This window comes from Phyllopteryx taeniolatus, chromosome 3 (assembly GCF_024500385.1).
Source record: "Phyllopteryx taeniolatus isolate TA_2022b chromosome 3, UOR_Ptae_1.2, whole genome shotgun sequence".
NCBI lineage: Eukaryota > Metazoa > Chordata > Actinopteri > Syngnathiformes > Syngnathidae > Phyllopteryx > Phyllopteryx taeniolatus.
In genome coordinates this window covers 2,981,655-3,002,619 of record NC_084504.1, presented here as the reverse complement: position 1 = coordinate 3,002,619, position 20,965 = coordinate 2,981,655, and the positions used below count along the sequence as shown (strand labels likewise).

The 20,965-nt window shown below is 41.8% G+C and overlaps 1 protein-coding gene across 2 annotated transcripts; it reads left to right on the top strand.

Annotated features, from left to right (window-relative positions):
- Positions 1 to 1,993: 1,993 nt before the first annotated feature.
- On the top strand, positions 1,994 to 20,899 carry msi1b (musashi RNA binding protein 1b). 2 transcript variants are annotated; one of them, XM_061766468.1, is made up of 15 exons: positions 1,994 to 2,242; positions 2,493 to 2,533; positions 2,932 to 3,013; positions 3,140 to 3,224; positions 8,385 to 8,426; positions 9,464 to 9,556; positions 12,341 to 12,389; positions 12,872 to 12,954; positions 13,018 to 13,135; positions 14,234 to 14,314; positions 17,193 to 17,249; positions 17,394 to 17,450; positions 18,254 to 18,387; positions 19,176 to 19,221; positions 19,311 to 20,899. In XM_061766468.1, exons 1-14 carry the CDS (start codon positions 2,184 to 2,186, stop codon positions 19,215 to 19,217), a joined length of 1,023 nt encoding a protein of 340 aa, XP_061622452.1. In that variant the 5' UTR covers positions 1,994 to 2,183; the 3' UTR covers positions 19,218 to 19,221; positions 19,311 to 20,899. The 2 variants fall into 2 exon arrangements, with proteins under 2 accessions (XP_061622452.1, XP_061622451.1); XM_061766467.1 differs by having other exon boundaries at positions 1,995 to 2,242; positions 18,233 to 18,387.
- Positions 20,900 to 20,965: the final 66 nt, after the last annotated feature.

The window sequence follows — 20,965 nt, the reverse complement described above, 5'->3', positions numbered from 1 at the left end:
GCTTTTAACATGCTGGTTTTGTTTAATTAAATCCCCACTACTATCCATCCATCCATTTTCTGTACCGCTTATCCTCACTCGGGTCGCGGGCGTGCTGGAGCCTATTCCAGCTATCTTGGGGCAAGAGGTGGGGTACACCCTGAACTGGTCGCCAGCCAATCGCAGGGCACATATAAACAAACAACCATTTGCACTCACATGCACACCTATGGGCAATTTAGAGTTTTCAATCAACCTACCATGAATGTTTTTGGAATGTGAGAGGAAACCGGAGTACCCGGAGAAAACCCATGCAGGCACGGGGAGAACATGCAAACTCCACACAGGCGTGGCTGGGATTTGAACCCCGGTCCTCAGAACTGTGAGGCAGAAGTGCTAAGCAGTTGTCCACCGTGCCGCCCGCAATACTATATAAGCTAATTGTTGACGTGAAAAATAATTATTCACGAAATTGAATTGACTTCTGTATTTAGGAAAACGAATGAAAAAAACACATACTTAATAATAATTAATTTGGAACTCAGTGTAATATTGGGGGAGGTGAATGTTGATCATTCATATTCAGGCTCTTCGTTTGGTACCTGGGCCTTTAGTGGGGATTTGCCCGACTTAATCCAACTCCTGATACCACCATTTTCATGTCGCAATTATAGAAACTATCATACTATACCCTGTGATTGGCTGGCGACCAGTTCAGCGTGTACCCCGCCTCTCGCCCAAAGTCAACTGGGATAGGCTCCACCACGTTCCCAAACCTAGTACGGATAAGCGGTATGGAAAATGGATGGATATTGTACTATACCAGCAACCCAAATGAGTGTGTGGTATAGAAAATGGATGCATGGCTATATTAATACTATACAAAAACGTAATATAACAGCACACAACTGTGCCATGTACATCATCTGGAGCAGTTCTAAATCAATGTTTATCTAATAACATGACAAAAACAAATAATTGAAAAAATACATCATACTCACCAGAGATGCTTATTATTAAATGTATGCATTAATTTGTGCAGATCGCTACAGACGTGTTATGCTAGTCGAACTTGTCTTGGTATGACCAACCAATAAGAGGATGGAAAAATGCTGACGTTATTGTGCCAGCTATCACCAAAAGTATTCGCTCACCTGCCTTGACTCAGATATGAATGTAATAATAATAATAATAAGTTGATTTATAAAGTGCTTTCGGTCAAAGTGCAGTACAGATAAGTAAAATGCAAGTGCAGGTACAGTACCAACAACTAAAAAACATTTAATAAGACAAAGTAAAAGTGTTAGGCCTGAAAATCATATGTGAGTCAAGGCAGGTGAGTAAATACTTTTGGCAATATAATGTTGCTGTCCCCTAAAAAGTGGGAACTGCGAATTGATTGAAGAAACAGTTCCATTGCTACACTAGTTTATATTACATTGGCCAACCGTACCGATATTCAACGCCTTGGGTAGATTTTGGGTACGTTCTGAAATTCAATCTGACGCTTTCACTGCGCTCTGAGACTGCAGTTCTCAGAGAGGCAGAGCGTGCTCTATTTTCTATGAATTTAGAAACGAATGTGTTGGCCATTGGCAGGGATACGTCAGTGCGTCCGCCATATTGAATGTGTCAGTTCTGCCTGTAAACATCTCGTCCTGTCTGACGCTCCGGAACGAGTGTGGCGTTCTGATTTTCCGAACATTCCGGACTGTAGAGAGCGCGATTGGAGTGAATTTCTCAACGTACCTTAGATTACACGGCAGCACATAAAAGCTGCAAACTGATTGGAAAAACAAAAACAAAACAACAACAAAGAAAAAAAATCAACAACCTCATACAGTACAATATTGAAAGCAGTGGAGCCTCGAGATATCGTACAAAATGAAGACTGTTGGTAAGAAATGAATAAAATGTTATAGAAGCACACTTAGTTTAGAATGGTGTGAACCTGCTCTTATTTTTCAAGTTCAGACCGGAAGCTGCCTCCTCGCTCACCGTGTGGCTTTTGCCCCTCGGCGGAGGGATGAGGGAGCAACAGCAGCGCGGACGGAGTCGAGGACGAGGACGACGAGGAGGTGGAGTCTGTCCCAGCCCGCGTCTGGCCCGCTCCCCTCTGACACCACGGGCCAAACCCGCCCCGAGCCTCTCACTCACTGCCCGCCTGTTCCCCCGCACACTCACACACACGAGCAGGACACGGAATGGACACGGAAGGGAGCCAGAGCAGCCTGTCCGCCACGGACTCCCCTCACGACCCCTGGTAAGTCAAAAAGAAAACTTTCCCCCCCCCCCACCCCCTCGCACGTTTTCTGGAACAAGCCTTGCATTCTGCGTGCAAGATGAGGAGCGCACACCTCCACACTGGGAGCCTTCATGTCACATTTACTGATCATACACCCACCTCCAGTTTCATCAACAACTTTGTTTGTTTGTGCAGTGCCACCACACAAAATATTCAGCTTACTGAATGCCACTGCCTGCAAATGTAAATGTTCTCTTTCTTTCCACAGCAAAATGTTCATAGGTGGACTCAGCTGGCAAACAACACAAGGTACATCTTCTAAAATGTCTTCGCTACGCCGCATTGGATTGAGGGTGAAGATGCATGAACCTGTTGGAACATCTGCCTTTCTTGATATTTCCACTTGCTAATGCTGAATTTGTGGATGTTTGGTTTTTCCTTGGCCTTCAATGAATGCACCCATTCAGAACTTGTGTAGGAAAAAAAAATAGTGATATCTGTTGCTTTGAAGACAGGTGTAATTCCTAATTTAATCTTGATGCGATTAAAAAAAATGTCACAGGAATCTTTCTGGTGAGTCTAATCCTTTTTAATCCTTGGTTACGTTTGTTTGACGAGAAATACAAATAGTACGTCTCATATTTCCTTCTACTGTGCAGCACTATTGTCCACTAATGTGTCCCCCTTGTTGTTGCTTTGTGTCTCAGAGGGTCTGAAGGAGTACTTCTGCAAGTACGGCGAGGTGAAGGAGTGTATGGTGATGCGAGATCCGGTTACGAAGCGCTCGAGGTGAGCTTGGCGTCTACTCTGAAAGTTTATCTGTCCTCCGTGATTCCTTACTGCTCATAACATATCATTACGCATCAACATAGTTGTCACTGTCATTAATACTTTCATACCCCCCAATGTCCGCAGAGGCTTCGGATTTGTCACCTTCGTGGATCAGGCTGGCGTGGATAAAGTTTTGGCCCAAACCAGGCATGAGTTGGACTCTAAAACAGTGAGTTCTATGTCTTTACTTCCAACCCTTGGCTAATCTCATTGCCCGGTCTTTGATACGTAGATTTTCTATTAATCTCCAGTAAAGGTTGATGCATTTCATTATATTTACTAAAGTCTCCTCTGTGCTGACGTTCTCAAACCACGTTGCTTGTGAATGCCCGCCGCCGTTCCTCAGATCTGGATATTTTGCATGATAAAGTGACACCGGAGACACTTGGGACAATATCTTTGCTTTCCGCCAAACATTCAGCAAAATGTCACGCGGTGTCAATTTCCATAGAAACAAGGGGAGCGGAGCAGGGTGACTTCTCCCTTTGCCAATCTTGGATTTGGCTTCTAGGGAGAGGGAAACAAAACATTTCTTCTCGGCCTGCCTTTTCTTTTCTGTCCCAAGGGGTGGAAATGACCTCCAGAATAAAGGTTTGTCGGCAGAACGGGCAAATGCAACCTGAGACCATCGATGTGTGCAGTAAATAAACTTCTTGTAACACTTCCAAAGTGATAAAGTCGTGGCGGGTTATTCCACGTGTAGAAACGTAACTTGGGATGTTTGAATCGAGGCTGAGAGCGTATGTGTGTGTCAGTGATGAATGTGGGCCAGTTTTGGGAACAATGTAGCTCCGTTGGTCGTCATAGGGACAACTGCTCCCACCTCTCTCTCTCATCAGTGGTAGTGGTGATGGCGGTGGGTTAGTGACTGTATTGAAATCAGGAGCGCATACTTCTTTTCCCCCTTTTGTGCGCTGAACGATGCTCCAACTCAAAATAAGTGAGGTGGTGGAGAAAAACAATTAAAGAGAAAAAGTTGCACCGGAAACTTCAAGAAAACATACTAGGATGAGAACTGGAATATATTGTGAATTTTAAATAAATGAAAGTTGCATTTCAAAATGGTTATCCCTTCGGCAAAGGGACAAGGCCTGTGACACTTTGTGCCACCGTGGTTGGACGCCACTAAATCACCATGGGGTTGGTTTCCATAGTGAACCCCCCCCCACTTGCTTCCCCACAGTTGAAGAATAGCTCTGTCACAAAAGAAAAAGAGGATGATAACAATGCACATCATTTACAATTATTTCTTGGCCACCACGAGACAGTATAAACAGGCAGTCAAGGAGAGTCAAGGTCATTAAGTCCTGGTGCCTCACGATAAGCACATTGACGATGATTTCGGGTTTATTAAAAAAAAAAAATCGTCTTTAACTTCCCACTGTTAATGCCGTGTAGCCTCGTGGGCCGCGGCAGTGGATGGGAGTGGGTTTGACTTTGAGAGATTCTAGACTAACCAAAGGGGTTGTATGGTGACTGGAGGAAGACTTTTTTTTGGAGGGTGCTCATCCGACCTCCACTCCCTCCCTTGTACAGACAGGTTATCCTGTTAGCGAGGGGAGAGAAAAGGTTCTCCAGTGGCAACACAAAGAATGTGCCATGCTGTGACCGAATGAATCGCTCGGGCGCTGCTGGAATGAGCGGACTTTTGCGCAGCAAGTCAGGCTGCCGAGTGAATACACAATTTATTGCTACTCTTAGTGTTGAGGCACAGATAGTGGCAAGTGTATTACTGAGATCGTATAACCACTACCCTTTGAGTTGGCCCTCAGCTTCCTGCCATCTCTAAACTGGGTTCGTCCGATACTAACTGCACATTTGTTGCACACAGTCACACAGTTTACAGTCACGCCGCTCCGTTTGAGGTCTCATTAACTATTTCAGCACCACAGCAGAAACACGACGGGGGGAGCAATCCCTATCTGCGATTAGTGTGGCTCTCCTAACTAATAGGATTGGAGTCAACAGGCTTGTGCCGGTCCTCCAGAGATGTGAGCTGCTGTGTGGAGTGTGTTCCATTGTCAGGTCAACTGTTGCATACTGTAGCTGGATGTACGGTGGATATAAAAAGTCTTACCCCTGTGCAAATGCCTGATTTTTGTGACATAAAAAAACCAACAACGATATTTGAAAAAAATATTTTGTAAAGGGGAAGTAAAATAAACATGGTGGCACCAAGTGTGCACACCCTCTTATTACTTGACATGTGGCTATGTTCAGAATTAACCAATCACATACAAACTCATATTATAAGGGAGTCAGCATACACCTGCCACCATTTGAAGTGCCCCAATCAACCCCACTCCAAATAAAGTTCAAATGTTCTAGTACTCTACTAAGCGTTTCCTGACATTTTTTTGCAGTCACTTCTTATAGCACAAGCAGAGAGTGTCCACATCATCAGCGGGATCGAGTTGTTCAAAGGTATCAGTCAGGAGAAGGGTAATAAAAGAACTGAACATTTCTCCAAAACATATAAAAAGCTGGTTAGGGAGGCAGCCAACACTAAAGGAGCTGCAAGACTTTGTGGCAATTACTGGCTGTTTAGTAAATGTGACAGCAATCTCCGGCTATTGGGTAGGGTGACAAGATGGAAGCATTAACTTTCCAAGGAAAAAAAACAACAACAACACTTAATATCGCCCATAGGCAGGTGGGAAAATCTGTCCGATGAAACCAAGGTTGAACCTTTTGGCCATAATTCTAAAAGGTTTTTTTTTTTGGTCTCAAACACAACACTGCTCTTTACCTAAAGAACACCATACCTACAGTGAAGCGTGTTGGTGGCACCACAATGTGTTTTAGGGCTGTTTTACTTCAGCTGAAACTGGGGTCTTAGTCAAGGTGGAGGGAATTATGAACAGTTTCAAAAAACAGTCAGCGTTTGCACAAAAACCTTGAGGCTCGTGGTAGAAAGCCAAAAGACAGTCAGGAAAAGCTTGCTAGAACATCTGAACTTTAACATCAGTACAAACAGTACTGTATGTTTGAATTCTGAACACATCCACATCCCCAGTTGTAAAAGGGTGTGCACACTTGTGCAAGGACATTATTTCTGTTGCTTATTTTTACTTCCCCTCTCAATTGAGTGGTACAGGTTATGAGTCTCATTAATAATGGAAAACATTAAAAAAAAAAATGTATCTTGGTTTCATTTCTTAACATTACACCCGTTACATCACGCACTTTACATCGTGACTCATGTCGCTGGCAAAAGGGGATTTCTGATTTCCCGAACCCCTCTTGCAATTACGTCCAGTTTCACCTCTCTTATCTTCCGGCAAGGTTACGTCTTTGCATGCACGAGGCTTCAAGCTGCATGCCCGCATTATAGGAGATGAAAATGTGCTCGTATTAACTTTAAAAAAAAATTTTTTTAATGTTGCATTCATCTCTCAACACTTTTTCTCCACCACACAAATCATTTTCATTAATACATTTAAAGTCCACTATTTCCTTCCCGCTCATGTGCTGTGTGCTGCCCTGTTTGATTTTGGTTGTTTGTGTGTGTCTGTTTGTTTTTGAATGTGCACAGGAGTGTTGGCCATCAGGAGGGTTGGTGACCGGAGGTGACTATCAGAGTAGTCTAGCCATAATAGAAACTAAACAGTAGACTCTGCATCTGATCCTCCAGTCTTAGCCTTTAGTCTTCTCACTCTTTAGAAGAGAAACAAAAACCTGTGGCAATTTTGAGTCATATTCAAGTAGAAACATGCTGTCGTCCTCATTCTGGTAAACGCATGTGATTTACCATAGAGGCTCTTGCTCTCTACTATACTGTAGTTTAACTTTACCCTCTCATGGTCGCAAACTAATCTTAGCGCTGTACTGCCTCCTCATCTGTTAGTGTAACGGCGGTACAAGTGGGGAGTAGTGTAGTTGATCTCTATCTCTATTAGATCAGTGTAGACTGACGGTAAATGAAACGCGTCTATATTGACATTTTCATGGCATGGTGTGACGCTCTCTCTAACAGCGGTATAAAAAAAATAATAATAAGTGGACACAGAAACTACAAAGCAGAGAACCGTCCGGAATCTCCAACGCTCACAAGAAAGCGCACGTGGCCCAGTAGATGAGCTCGATGCCATGCGCTGTTGTCGTCACAAGCTGAAGGAGGCAAAAACAAACTAACACAAACAAACAAAGTGTGGTGGCTCTCCTGTCGCTGTGGTGTGATTGACAGCTCCTTCTCCTCTATCCTGTCTTCCTCCACCTGGCCACCCCTCGCTCTCACTCTTTCCGACTCACTTCCGCCGACTCCTCTCAGGCTCTCCTCACAGAGGTGAGGTGGGTTTGTGATTGTGGTAACCGTGTGAGATTCCAAGAGCTCACATGTCACATGGTGGTGACGAGAGAGGCAGGGGTTCACTGGACATTCCCAGGCATTCCACCTGAGTGCCGAAGCACACACACACACACACACACACATACGCACACACACAGAGGAATAAAAAGCACAATCAAATCTAAATTAGGTTTGCATATGGTATTATAAAAAGTTTCAGCATTATGGCTGTCACTGTACCTAATGATTTTACCACAAATTACTTAGTCAGGGATCTCAAACTGCTCTATTGGGAAATTAGGTATGCTTTTTTTTTTATTTTTTGTTTTAGATTTCAATTTCTTACATTTTAAAATGCACTCAATACAATTTCCCACTGGGGCCTTATCACTTTTTTAAAGCAACAACAGCACAGGAATTGTAAATTGTGTAAAAAAATCTTTGTAGTTTTCTTGCCAAGGTTCGAAAGAGTCGAGAGCTTTTGATTTCATTTTAGTCTGCGGTTAGAAACAGGCCTCAAATTGTCTGATTACCTTAGAAATTATTACTATGTTATTGATGTGTTTCTCACTGTCGCATATTGCCAAACGGTGACATTGTACTCTCCGCTCAAAAACTGAAACAAGGCAGGAAGAATGAAAGCGACATTGTTCTCTGTCAGTATTTTTTTCCACAGACTAAAATGTTTTTCGAATCGACGTATAAATTTGATGCTGTATTCTTCCTATATAACCTACCTAGTGTATTACCAGCAGACTGTTTACACTGCAGCATATATTCAAGAACTACTCGTGTCTTAGCGCGATAAGCAGAATCATTAGTGGTATCAAGTCAATCTGATCGATTTCCATCGCCAAAGGTTATCTTTAGTAAAAAGGCTGAAAATAGGGAAATAACTTATAAACTGAATTGGTCATTTATACGATACTATATATTAAAATGATAAGGTAGGATTAAAACACATAAATTGACGAGAGACGCCCCTTATGACACATCACATCACTTTAACACACCTCTCTGTCTCTGTATTATCTTCTATAGATTGATCCTAAGGTCGCATTCCCTCGGAGGGCTCAGCCTAAGGTGAGTTGAATGCAATGTAAATTGAATGTAACTATCAGGCACCATTCTGGGTTTATATGGCCTTCGAATCTAACTATCTTAAAGAATCTATCTACATCACGTAAAAAAAAAAAAAAAAAAAGTACAAGTACAATGGGGGCCTTTATGAAGTGTGATAGCATTTTCCCCAAAACAAAAACCTGCACCATTGGAGGAATATGTATACAGTAGAATGCAACACGAATAAAATAAATAAAAAGTTGTATTATGCTTATTTGGGACACCTTTATTTTCAAAGGAAATTAAATATGTTTAAATAAAACAATAAATTAAATATTGGTACATAGCAGAAGCACTATTTGTTATGCAGACTGTGTGACTTTATACTATCATGATCTTGTAATGGAGCTCGGACGTGAGAACACGTTGTCCGGTGTCATAGCTGTAAATCCGGCTGATCTCTTTCCTTACCGAATACAAACAGAAATGCATCCAGGCAACCAACTTCTCGTCAGGGGTTTTTAAAAGCCATAGCAATCGCTATGTCATCTTATTTATAATATAACAACAATTAAAATGTGTGACCAGTCCTGTTAGAAAAGCCCAAAATAATTACTGGTTTTAAGTGCAGGCTGTACTCAAGCAGGCCTTTGTGTCCTGTACATACAAAGTGACTTCTAAATGAAATCACCTCACACGCAAAACTGATGTAACAGATGAGTACTTGAGATGTTTTCAGGTTGAAACATGTAATATTATAAATAATTAGTGCTTCATGTCTCCTATTTATGCTTTTTTTTTAAATATGTATTTATTAGTTATTTATATTCATATTCTATGAACTTTTCTGTTCATAGAATTTTTTTTTTTTTTTTGAGGCGTGACAAACAACAGTAATAAAGCAAATACAGTTACAAATACAGTTAACCTCGTTTCACTGAAATCAATTTTTAAATGGAATTTACAAAGTTGTTTGCCACGTTGATATTCATATACAGTAATACAATACAAATTAGTTATAACTAATTGTAGTGATTTCTTTTGCTATTGCTTAACAGTTAGTGACTCGCACCAAGAAGATCTTTGTGGGAGGCCTGTCAGTGAACACCACCATAGAAGATGTCAAGCAATACTTCGACCAATTTGGGAAGGTGAGTGATGTTTGGACTGCTACCTTGATTGATATGCTGAGGTGCACAAAGTAATCCCAATGCAAATCCTATTTTCATGTCACAATGGCCAGTTATCACAAACTGAAATACGGCCGATAAAGTGGACAAGTGCTTGTAAGCGAAGGAGTTACTGTGGAGAGGAAGGCGAAATCACGGGGACAGAAAAGGCTTGTTGGAGAGGGTAGCTGGGGAAAACTAAAGAGGCTGAGAGGCTCCTCAGGGCCCGAGCAGCAGGCGAAGTTGGGGGATCCTGGAAGAGTGCAGAGGGGAGGAGTGGGGGGTGAAAAAGTTTTGTGGTGAGTGTATGGTGATGGTGAGGAAGGAGGAGGGATTATCAGAATCTGAATTAATCTGATGTAACAGCTGCTCCTACCCACAACCCCCTCCTGACCCGTTACCGTGGTGACCTGGCTTCTCCATTGTCCCCAAGTAATTCTGTGGGTAAGGGGGTTTTGTTTCCGAAGGAGGGAGGGACAAGGTGGTTTTCGGGGGTGTTCGCATGTGCGTGTGTTTGGTGGGGGTCAACTTGAGTTTAGAAACAATAAAAAAAATAAAAAAAAGTTGACTAATACGCCAAAGGTTCCTAACATGTCCCCTAAATATTTGACCAGAGGTTATTTCTTCAAAGTACTGTATTGGTGCCTTTTCCATATATTTCAACACAAAGTGGTGTTTTTTCAGAGGCATAGTGCAGAGAATAGATGATGGGTCCACAAAGGCTCCAACGAGAGAGGGAGGGCTTGATTGAGAGAGGTTTGTGGAGGCGTAAGAGAGGGAAGTGGGGCAAAGATGGGGTGTGGGGGAGATTTACAATAGCTCCTATGCCTCTCTACAAAGACAGGCAAATATTTTGTTCATTTGGCCCGCGAGGTTCCCAGCAGATGGTTCCCATATGTTTCGAATTTTGGTCGATTGTGAATTTGAACAAACCTTTCACCAAGTAACAGGTGGACGTAAAACTTTTTCAAAGTCAAATCTGCCATCCATCGAAATCTCCGATAGGGTGGCACATTATTTTCGGTGCCAAAGGTATGGCCTCCTGGCTCCCTGAGCTCCCATCTCAATCATAGCAGCTAGATGAATTTTGCCGAGAGAGATATCGAGGGATGGCCGGTGAAATGTGGGCTCCAGCCATCCATGGAAGTTCCTGATTAGACTGCCTCACTGGACCTTTTGTGTCCCGTCATGGCGAGGACAAAGGAGCGCGGGGAGGGATGGGCAGGGGATAACAGGGAAGATGAGAGGTGGAAAAAAAGGATAAGAGGGAATATTGTCCAGCGGCACACCATTAAAGTGCTCACACTTTGAAATATTGAGCTATGATGTGCAAGTTAACGCACTTTTTCGGGGTTAAAACGAGAAGTTCCTGGTTGCTTTTCCTGGTTGTTGCTGTGGCATTTCTACCCCCTCTTTTGTTTACTGTGGGATCGCAACTCTTTGACAAAGTGTGTCCCGGATGTCTTGACACAGATGTGAGGCACCGACCGTTTGGCCTCTTGGACAAACTTCTTCTAGCCGATAAAACAAGCAGAGCATGCTCTGTGTGATAAGCCAACATTTGAGAGGAGGGAAGCCACGATTTGAGGTCCGCTTTCATACTGACACGACTCACTCACCTTTGACCTTTCTGGTAGCAAACTGCCCTTGGGGGTCTCTCTCTCTCTCTCTCTCGCTCTTTTGCTTTCTCTCACTCCCTCTCTCACACACACAGTGTGTTGGCATACACGTATAATACTCGTCAGTATGGATCATATCCAACTGCAGCATCCAGTACACTTATTATAGATCAAGAGCACACTCCGATTCATTTCCCAAGTGTTTATTCATGTGCAAACTCAACAGCCCCATAATTAGAGTGAACGCAAACAGGTAGGAAAAAAAGCAGATCGACTTTGACATGAGAAACTCTGTGTGTGTGCGTGTGTGTGTGTGTGTGTGTGTGAATAGAATAGACACCTGTGTCTGTGCTGTATAAAGTGAAGCCGGACTGGTGGGAGAGGTCAAAGGGAGAAGAGGAGAAGGAATTATGGCTGAGTGTGCCAACAAACAAAACCTCCAGGCCTCTTTGTTCTCCCTCTCCCTTTGTCTTTTCTTTCTCCTCCCTTTCCACTTTGACCCAATCTTTTTTTTCTTTTCCCCGACTCTCTTACAGCTCTCTGTACTCTTTTACCATATCTCCACCTGTCGCTATTTCACTCACTATCAGCCCCCCCCCCCCATTCCCCTCTTCTCTCATCGAGATTCCACCTGCCTGAAAGATTCACCTTTCGACACAGCCGTGTTTCTCTCTTTGTCTCATTGGCCCTCTCCCACTCCTGTATTCATGAACCATATTTGATGTTGGCACTTTTGTACAGTTTCCATGGGAATGTCAAACTTTGGAGGGTAGAAAAGGGGCAGATTATGTGCTCTCTGAGGAGGATTGTAAGCAGGCATTTTCGCAGTGACTTCCAGCTTTGCATGCCACCTATAATGTACATTGTGTTCATACCCAGCCAGGCCTTGTGCTGGAGTAGTTCTTCATATTTTCCTCTCTTGGCTTCCTCTTTCATAACCTGCCACTTGCCTCCTCCTCCCACTACTCTTCCTCCTCCTCTTTGCATCTGTCCATCTGTTGCCGAGCCTCCCTGTAGAACTTGAGAAGGGCTGAGGTCAGGCAATATGGCATGTGGCGAGAGAGAGAGAGAGAGAGAGAGAGAGAGAGAGAGAGAGAGAGAGCGAGCGAGCGTCATGTAAAACTGCCTTTTTTTGTGTCCCCTCCAGGTCGACGATGCCATGCTCATGTTCGACAAGACCACCAACAGACACAGAGGTGAGACAGGCTGACCTTTTCACTCTGCTCACTTCCCACAACTCCTACCTTTCCTCTCAACCTCTTCCTCAAGTTACTACTCTTCCTCCAGTCCTTCCTGGATTTCTATTGATCCCCCCCGCCCTCCTCCCCTGTAGAGCTCCTTCCTGTGGGCTGAGCTCAAGGAGACAAACGGGGCTAGTCTAATTAGCCAGTCCGTTAATCAGGATCAGGATAAAGCCTCCTTAAGCACCTCCTACCCACCCTGGGACTGATCGATTATGACAGCCGACCAGCTTTGCCCCGGCCTTCTGGCCAGGAAGGGAGGGAGGACTGGATGAGTGTGCATGTGTGTGTGTGTGAGAGATTCAGGGGGGTTAAGCAGCTATTACAACTGATTACTCTGGACTATTAGCTGTAACAGTCTGCATAAAGGCATATTGTCTGAACCCTACCATATTGTGCGAAATGTTCACCTCATGCACTTGCCTCGTCCTCACCAGGGTTTGGCTTTGTGACGTTTGAGAACGAGGACGTGGTGGAGAAAGTCTGCGAGATCCATTTCCACGAGATCAACAACAAAATGGTGAGAAGCTTCGACTTGTAGTTTCGAGCCAAGTTGCTTGATTGTTGTTTTTCCTTGAAACAGGTGGAGTGCAAGAAAGCTCAACCCAAGGAGGTGATGTCCCCTACTGGCTCAGCCAGGGGGCGCTCTCGGGTGATGCCCTATGGAATGGACGCCTTCATGCTGGGGATTGGTATGCTGGGTAAGTTCCTATTGATCAGCACAGGATGGATGTAGTAGCCGGTTCTCTCATCTGTGCTTTTTAAAAACTCTTCCTGCACTCGTGGCCTTAGCTGCTTTGAAGGTCACGTGACACATCATGAAAAGGAGGCTGAACCATCAAATGGGTTGCTTAACGTCTGCTTCACCACCATGTAGCTTAGATCGTCTGGATCTAAACTTCAGAAGTCACCCAGTGAGGGGGCAAGAGTGCCAAAATACACTGTTTCGTAGGAAGACTTTGGGCTTCATTTAAGTGTTCCCTGAATGCTGTCTATATGTAAAAGATTATACATGGTCAAAAATATTATTCTAATGCAACCAAATCATTATTTGTTGCACCTTCAACACATACCTCAAACGAATGCCCAAGTCAGGGTCAGGACATAATATGCCCAATACTGAATATGTTCAGTGTCACATTTTTAAATGCCACACAACTCTTTTCACAACCATATATAAATGTCTAAAAATGAAATGACCTTTTAAACATTTCTGCTCTTCAGACTACCTAGAACATAAGTCTTAGGAAGTTGTCAAAGTATTGTAGTTACTCATCTCAAAGGGTTGACAGAAGGCAGGTCTCCGGTAGGTTTTTAAGACACGCTAATGCTCCCACCTACTGTTCAGTCGGACAACTGCAGCTTTTTCACTGATACCCTACGAACTCATTTAATGGCGCAATATAAAATCTTTTTAGTGATTGAATCCTTATGCTGTGTGCAAAGCCTTAGCTGGACGACTTTGTATAAGAAGCATAGTCCTGTGAAGAAACAAGTGACAGGTGTACATTATCACCCTGCAGGTCTTTACCAGGATTTACAGGTAGGAGGAAGGACAACAACACCCACCTTTTGTTTCCTTTTAAGTAGTTTCCAATTTCCATCAAACTTGGTGGAGTATTGACCAAGAAAGAATCCATTATGTTTGTACTGTTTATTTTGTTTTTTTTAACCACTGTTCAATAGCAATATGTTGTCGTACCATGTTGCTCATATGTCTGATTGTGTAACACTGGGCTATAATCTCATACTTTGAATGCCATCGCATCTAAACTCCATTCATGATCTTGTCTCTGTAGGTTATCCAAGCTTCCAGACTGCCACCTACACTAGTCGAAGCTACGCGGGCATCACCCCCGGATATACTTACCAGTTCCCTGGTAAACATAGCACCCACTCACATCATGATACATGATGAGTAATTTGGTTTTCACCACTGTTAGATGAGAAGCAGGATTGAATTAAAAAGAGCTTGATTCAGCGCACAGAGGCATTCAGGTTCACATTATGAGTGTCAACATAAAAGAAAACAGATATATCCTATTCATTACTAAGAAGGCATTTGTCTAAATTTCATTGATGGAGTCAAGTGAAAATTGTCAATCCCCCCCCCCCCTATATATTATTGTTCATCTCTGTTTGAATGTTCTGAACTGTTGTTTCTACGCCAGTGTTGTACTTAAGCACAGCGTGGAAGTAGTTATAGTAAATTTCACATTGCTGATTCTTTAGACAGCAAGCTAATTTAGCCTGTATCAATAGTGCACTTTTTTTAATAGCTTGTGTATTTGAACTGTGTTGTGTAAGAAGAGATACACTGTCACAGACACAAAACATGTATTTACAGAAACAGAGTGCAAATTGCTGCTTGGACTGTAAATATCAGGGAGTTGATTTGCATCTGCTTCACTTGCGTGTGTACATCTCAATGTGTGTGTTAGCAGTGTTTGTGAAGGGGTTCAGGCATGTACAGTATTCCCCCGCTATATTGCGGTTCATTGTTCACACCCGTATTGTATTGTGTTTTTTTTAAGCGATCGTTTCTTAAGGGTTTTTACAGGAGTCTACTTATTTACTCCAATGCCCATGGATGTGGGAAAGTAGACTCACAGTCGCCGATGCACTTTTCAGTCGTTTATTGAATGTTGCGACTAGGGCTGCATTATATATCGTTGGAGCATCGTCATCGTAATGTACGTGCGTGCAATAGTCACATCGCAATGTTGGAATGATATGCAGTCAATCAAGTGTAATGCTAATAAGTGGCCAGCAGAAGGACCTGGATGGACGTGCTAATAGAATTAGCACCCATGTTATGGTAAATTATACTGTATCCCATCAAACAACACATGCAGCAGCCCAGAGTTTTTTTTTTTCTGTTTTTTTTTTTGTATGCTAACTATTAATGAGGACATGGGAAACAATTACACGCCTGGATTTTCTGTACACATATCTCTCCTCAGAATACGACAAATTAATGCGTTTCGCAGTAGATTACACTTGGGGGGATGGGGGACAGCCACGGTACTATTGAAGGGATAAGCTTCAGGTGTACACAACAACATGTTTTGCTTAAACTAATGCACTCAAATATAGAAATACTCATGCATATGTTAAAACATAGGTATAAAATCCATCCATCCATCCATTTTCTGAGCCGCTTCTCCTCACTCGGGTCGCGGGCATGCTGGAGCCTATCCCAGCTGTCATCGGGCAGGAGGCGGAGTACACCCTGAACTGGTTGCCAGCCAATCGCAGGGCACATAGGAACAAACAACCATTCGCACTCACAGTCATGCCTACGGGCAATTTAGAGTCTAGGCATAAAATAACAGATTGATTTAAAACAAAGGGATAGTGTTAGGAATGTGCTAATGACTCTAGAGTATAACTGGGCATTTAAATACAAATACTTCATACTATTGACTCCGTATACTTTTGTGCTCAACTGAGCATCGTTTTTCTAAAGAGGGAAAAACAGAAATGTGTGCGGATTTTCATATGTTATGTGAACTGTATGTTTTCCTGTATTTTTTAACATTGCAATATATATCGCAGGGTTTGAGAAAATTTCCAATTTCGTGCAGCCCCAGCTGCAAATACAGTAAAACACAAAGACCACACTCACACAGACGCAGCTGTAAACCACAACTTACAAGACTCGCTGATTGAACAATCCACCCTACCAGGCCACATGCATGTATGCATACACGACAATTCGTACTAGGGCTGGGCAATATGTTTTTTGGTTTTTTTTCATATCAGTCGGTATCGTTACATATCACCATATAAAACACTCACTAAACATCCCTATTTTGTTTTAATCAATTGTAAATATTCCCTGTTACTCTTAACCTTTTAAAAAAAAAAAATTCTGTGCAAAGTTGAACATGACATAGAACATTATCCAACTGTGTCAGACAAATAAAACTTGTAAACTTATAAACATGTCTAATCTGATCATGCAAAAGCTTTCAAGTTTTCCATTTCCAATTTACGACCAGGGAATTGGTAATGAGGGTCAATTACTTTAATCATCCACTGGAATCCCTTGTTTTCAACCTTGCTCAATTCGTACAGTATTTTTTTATCGATATATTTGTGCTTGCAATTTTTGTTTGCGTTCAAATGCATGTACAATGTTTAAAGGGTGTTTAGATATGTTTAAACATATTTTAAGCTTGTAGGAGGGGTAAAACTATATTTAAACAGTTTTTTTTACATGATCTCTCTATATCGCAGATTTTCACCTATTGCAGGTGGATCTGGAGCAGAACCCCAGCGATATATGGGGTTTAGTGTATTCTCCAGTCCTTTTTTATGGCCACATGCACCAGTCTGCATGACTGAATTGTAATATATGTACAGTTGTTTGTACTTTTATGTTTACATATCGTGGCAGAATTTTTGAAATATTGGCAATTTCTGGGGAAGAGATGACTGATTGCTGAACAGAGACAATCTCATTGCTTTCTTTATTGATTTGTTTTGTTTATTGATTATGCTATTCCGAGCTACCTAGTAGTTGAATTTGAATCTACTTAAAAAACTACACTTATGAGCACAACTAAATGTCTTAAGACTTATTTGTTGTTTCCTGCATTTTTAAAACACTCAAACCTTTTCAGTGACTTTTCCACACATCCCAGCCTCACCACTGGGGTGTATTCCAGCCTGTGTGTTTGTGTTCTCCTTTGCTTGCCTGTCAAATTAAGGCGGCGACTAGGACTCAAAATCACTCTGATGTTTCTGTTTTAGAGTTCCACTTAGAGAGGACTCCCCTTCTGACTTCACCCCACCCCCCTGAACTCACAGGTCAGTCAGTCCCTCCTTCGGACTTTGCAAGAAGCACGTCGTCAGTCTCCTTCACACCCTATTAGCAGACAGACACGTTTAGCTGTTCGACTGAAATGGACACATTTTATTATTATTATTAAACTGGACCTTCTCTCCCTTCAGCCATTCCCCTCACAGCGTATGGACCAATGGCAGCAGCGGCGGCAGCCGTAGTCAGAGGTATGAATCTTCGAAAGTTTCCTCATTTTGACCATTGTCCCTTTATAACATTGTGCCGTATTTAATTTGTCTCTATGATTAGTGAGGATTTTTTTTTTTTTGATGAAAATACTTGGCCCAGAAGCATTTGAAGAGGCTCAAAAGTAGGAGATACTGTATATTGATAAAATAAAGATAAGACTTTAAATCAAAATGGTCCTTAGTGCGTCATTGCTGAATTCCCCCATAGTCTGAATAATAAAGATTTATTCTACTGTTACTGTATCTATTTACAGGGCATTACAAGGATCGAGGACACAGAATCAATGAAAAATAAGAAATTGTATCTGAAACTGTGACACGTTATCATTTATACATTCATACTGATCTTGAGATTAACAAAATACCTCTTAATTTCAAAACATGGGGGAAGGAAAAACATCAATAGCTCCCGAATAATGCACTTAAGACATATGAAATCTCATTCTAGGAATTTCAAATAAGAGGCATAATCTTCCTTGGATAATATAAATTAAGAACAGGAATAAAACAAATAAAAAAATCCCAATATTTCACAGTACCTTATTGTCGCCAGATATTTCAGAGAAAACTCACATAGCATAATGAATTAATCTCATTAAAAATTATGAAATACGCGTCAGCGTATGTGTTAGAATTTTCACTTGAGGATTTATGATGAGTGTAGTAAAAAAAAAAAAAAAAAGGTTAGCAAAGCATTTGAATCTGACTCTCCTGAAAAGGTCGGTTGCAACCCTACTCTGATGTTTTTACGGTACCTTCAGGTTCTACCCCATCTCGCACAGCTGGATTTTTGGGAACCAGTAGCCCGGGCCCGATGGCGGACCTCTACGGAACAGCTGGTCCGGAGTCGGCAGTCAGCAGTTACCTCAGCGCTGCAAGTCCCGCCCCGAGCGCTGGATTCAGCCATGGTCTTGGGGTGAGATACCACCTACACTACACTCTGTCCATTTTGGACAATTGTTATCATTATAACAGTTAGCGGTGAAGAGTTATCCAAAAGTTAAATATGATGCTACAACCAGTGGTGTAGAACTACAGATAGAAAGGTAGCTAGATAAATAGATATTTTGTTTTACCCCCACATGCTTTAAAAACATTATAGATCCTGTATTTTACCTATCACCACATGTGCTCTCACAAGTAGTGAGGGTTGAGTCTTCTACATGGAGGCAACCAATTAGAGGAAAGCCAAATATGGACAAAATGGGTACAAAACTGGGTCAAAAAGAAGTAGAAGTCAGGGGGGCCTTTTCTGGACACTAGTATGACAAAAACAAGGTGTTTTTTGAAATGAAATTGACACTTTTATAATAAGCCCATGTTAAAGTCACTCTATGGAGGTCTAAATAGCCAAAATATGGGACCTTTAAAACGTATTAACACACTTTTTTTCTTTGTGCCTGTTCTCACTCTCTCGTTTACATAGTTCTCCATATTAGAGCCTAAGCGTGCTTGCTTAAAGCTGTTTATTTGTTACTTCCAATTGAAGTTCACTGCAGAACTGACACATAAAACAAAAGAGAATTAAACATTGTATATTTAAACACGAAAATGTTCAACCAAACCATATAATTTCGTCTAACAAGTCTGCTAACCTAATGTACTGTAAATGTTACGGGAATTATGAAACTTCAAACAACTGCGACTTTATCACACAAGTCAAGTGAAGAAGTGATTTTGAACCTTTCACGCTTCCTCCAACAGGGCCCTTTGATCGCTACAGCCTTCACTAACGGCTATCACTAAAAATGTGAGTTGTTATACACACATGCATGTATGAGGCAGCATACCATATGATTGCATGTGACCTCTAACTAATGCAGCTTGTTTGCTTTTCAGTGAAGAGTTGTTGACGGACGGAGAGCTGGAGGGAGTTGACGCTGCTCTGGAGCTGATCTGGCCTGGCTCTGTCCACTTCGCTTCTCGTGGCAGGGGCAGCTGAATCCCCATCTCTCACACTCACACTCACACTCACACACACACACGCTACATACTTCAACCTAGCCAACCTTCAGCAAAATCAATCTTTGAAAATGTTCGAAAAGCCAGCAGACAGAGCCTACCGTAGCAAACGCATACAGATGCTGTATTTTGTAGTGTCACTTTTTTAGGGTTGTTTTACTTTGCCATTTTGAGCAATGGCTGCAATTTGTCTTAACAGGCCGTTTGACCTCTGAACCTGAATCTCCAAGTGAAGGTCACAATCTGTACTGCAAAAATTGTAATGAGTTCATAATGAATATTAACTACTAATTTGTGATCAATTCTATTTCTTGAAAATGTGTCACAAAGTGTATAGCTTGGTAGGTTTTAACAAAATGTTGTTACACAGAAAGCAAAGAAACCGGTCATTGGTCACAGTTACATGATAGGCCTACTTGAGCTGTACAATGTTGTAAAATATTGTAAATATGACTTTTTGGGGGGCTAAAAGGGTGGGGGGCAGCTACTTTTAGTATCTGGAAGGCTTTGGAGAAGCGTTATGTTTGCTTCTTCTCGTCAATCCTTGCATGTTGGCAACTTTGACGATTACATAGTTTCATAAACATCTCAATATGTGTCTGTCATTGTTAGAACAGCCATACATTCGCTTAGGCATTTCTCTTTCTGTCACTTGAGTCTGTTATTTCATTGAAAAGCTGCTGTGAGTTCCGCGGAGGGAGGTTGTCCTTATTTTGTTTTTTGTTTTTTGTTTGAGGAGTGGGGGACACATGCACGTAAATATGCTCCTTACCTGGGAGAAGAAAAAAAAACAACATACCGTTTTCTTACTTTGTCATATTTGTTGTTTAACTGTGATTTTTAAGATGTGAATATTGTTTGTGGAAGAACATGAAGGACTAACCTGTTGACCGGCAGTGCACACACACAAAAAAAACACAATCATACATGCTGATGGGCACTTTTCTGTGCCAGTTGTCTGTTTCATGTGGTTTCCTAAACATTGACAATATGCACCATATGCTGTTTTTGGTTGGGGGGAGGTACCTATGTTGCAAATGTGACATTTTAATTAGACTTTTTAATAATACATTAACATCGTCGTCAGAGTTATTCTTATTTTTGAAAGGTGGCTTTTCCTAGTCGCCTTTACATCCCTCACACGTATCCACTGGAGGTCACAGCTACAGCAAATTGACGGCTATTTTTAGACCAAAACAATTGTGAAGGATGTTGCACTCGTTGGCCAATATAAAAGGGCAGAAGAACAAAGCACTCCATATCTAATAAAAGGTTTTCATATTTTGATATACACTCACTCAAACTGCTGCAGGCTACCACTGTAGTTTTTATGCTGTCTTTGATGAAAAAAAAAAAAATTGTCAACACTGTAACCTTTTCAGAATGTCATTATCCTGTCATGTTATTTCTTTGGAGAAAATAAAAACCTTTTTAAATTTCCTAATAAATTATTTTAAAACATGCCACTTTTGTTTTATTATTGACTATTTTTGTTTTTCTTCTTCAATGTACCTAACGTGTATGGGAATGTG

What these genes read in the sequence shown, in the direction of transcription:
- msi1b (XM_061766467.1), top strand. Translation starts at nt 2,184, where the DNA reads ATGGACACGGAAGGGAGCCAGAGCAGCCTGTCCGCCACGGACTCCCCT. An exon ending in CCACCCCCCTGAACTCACAG is followed by an intron (nt 17,250 to 17,393) that starts GTCAGTCAGTCC and finishes CTCTCCCTTCAG; the next exon opens with CCATTCCCCTCACAGCGTAT. An exon ending in GGCGGCAGCCGTAGTCAGAG is followed by an intron (nt 17,451 to 18,232) that starts GTATGAATCTTC and finishes CGGTACCTTCAG; the next exon opens with GTTCTACCCCATCTCGCACA.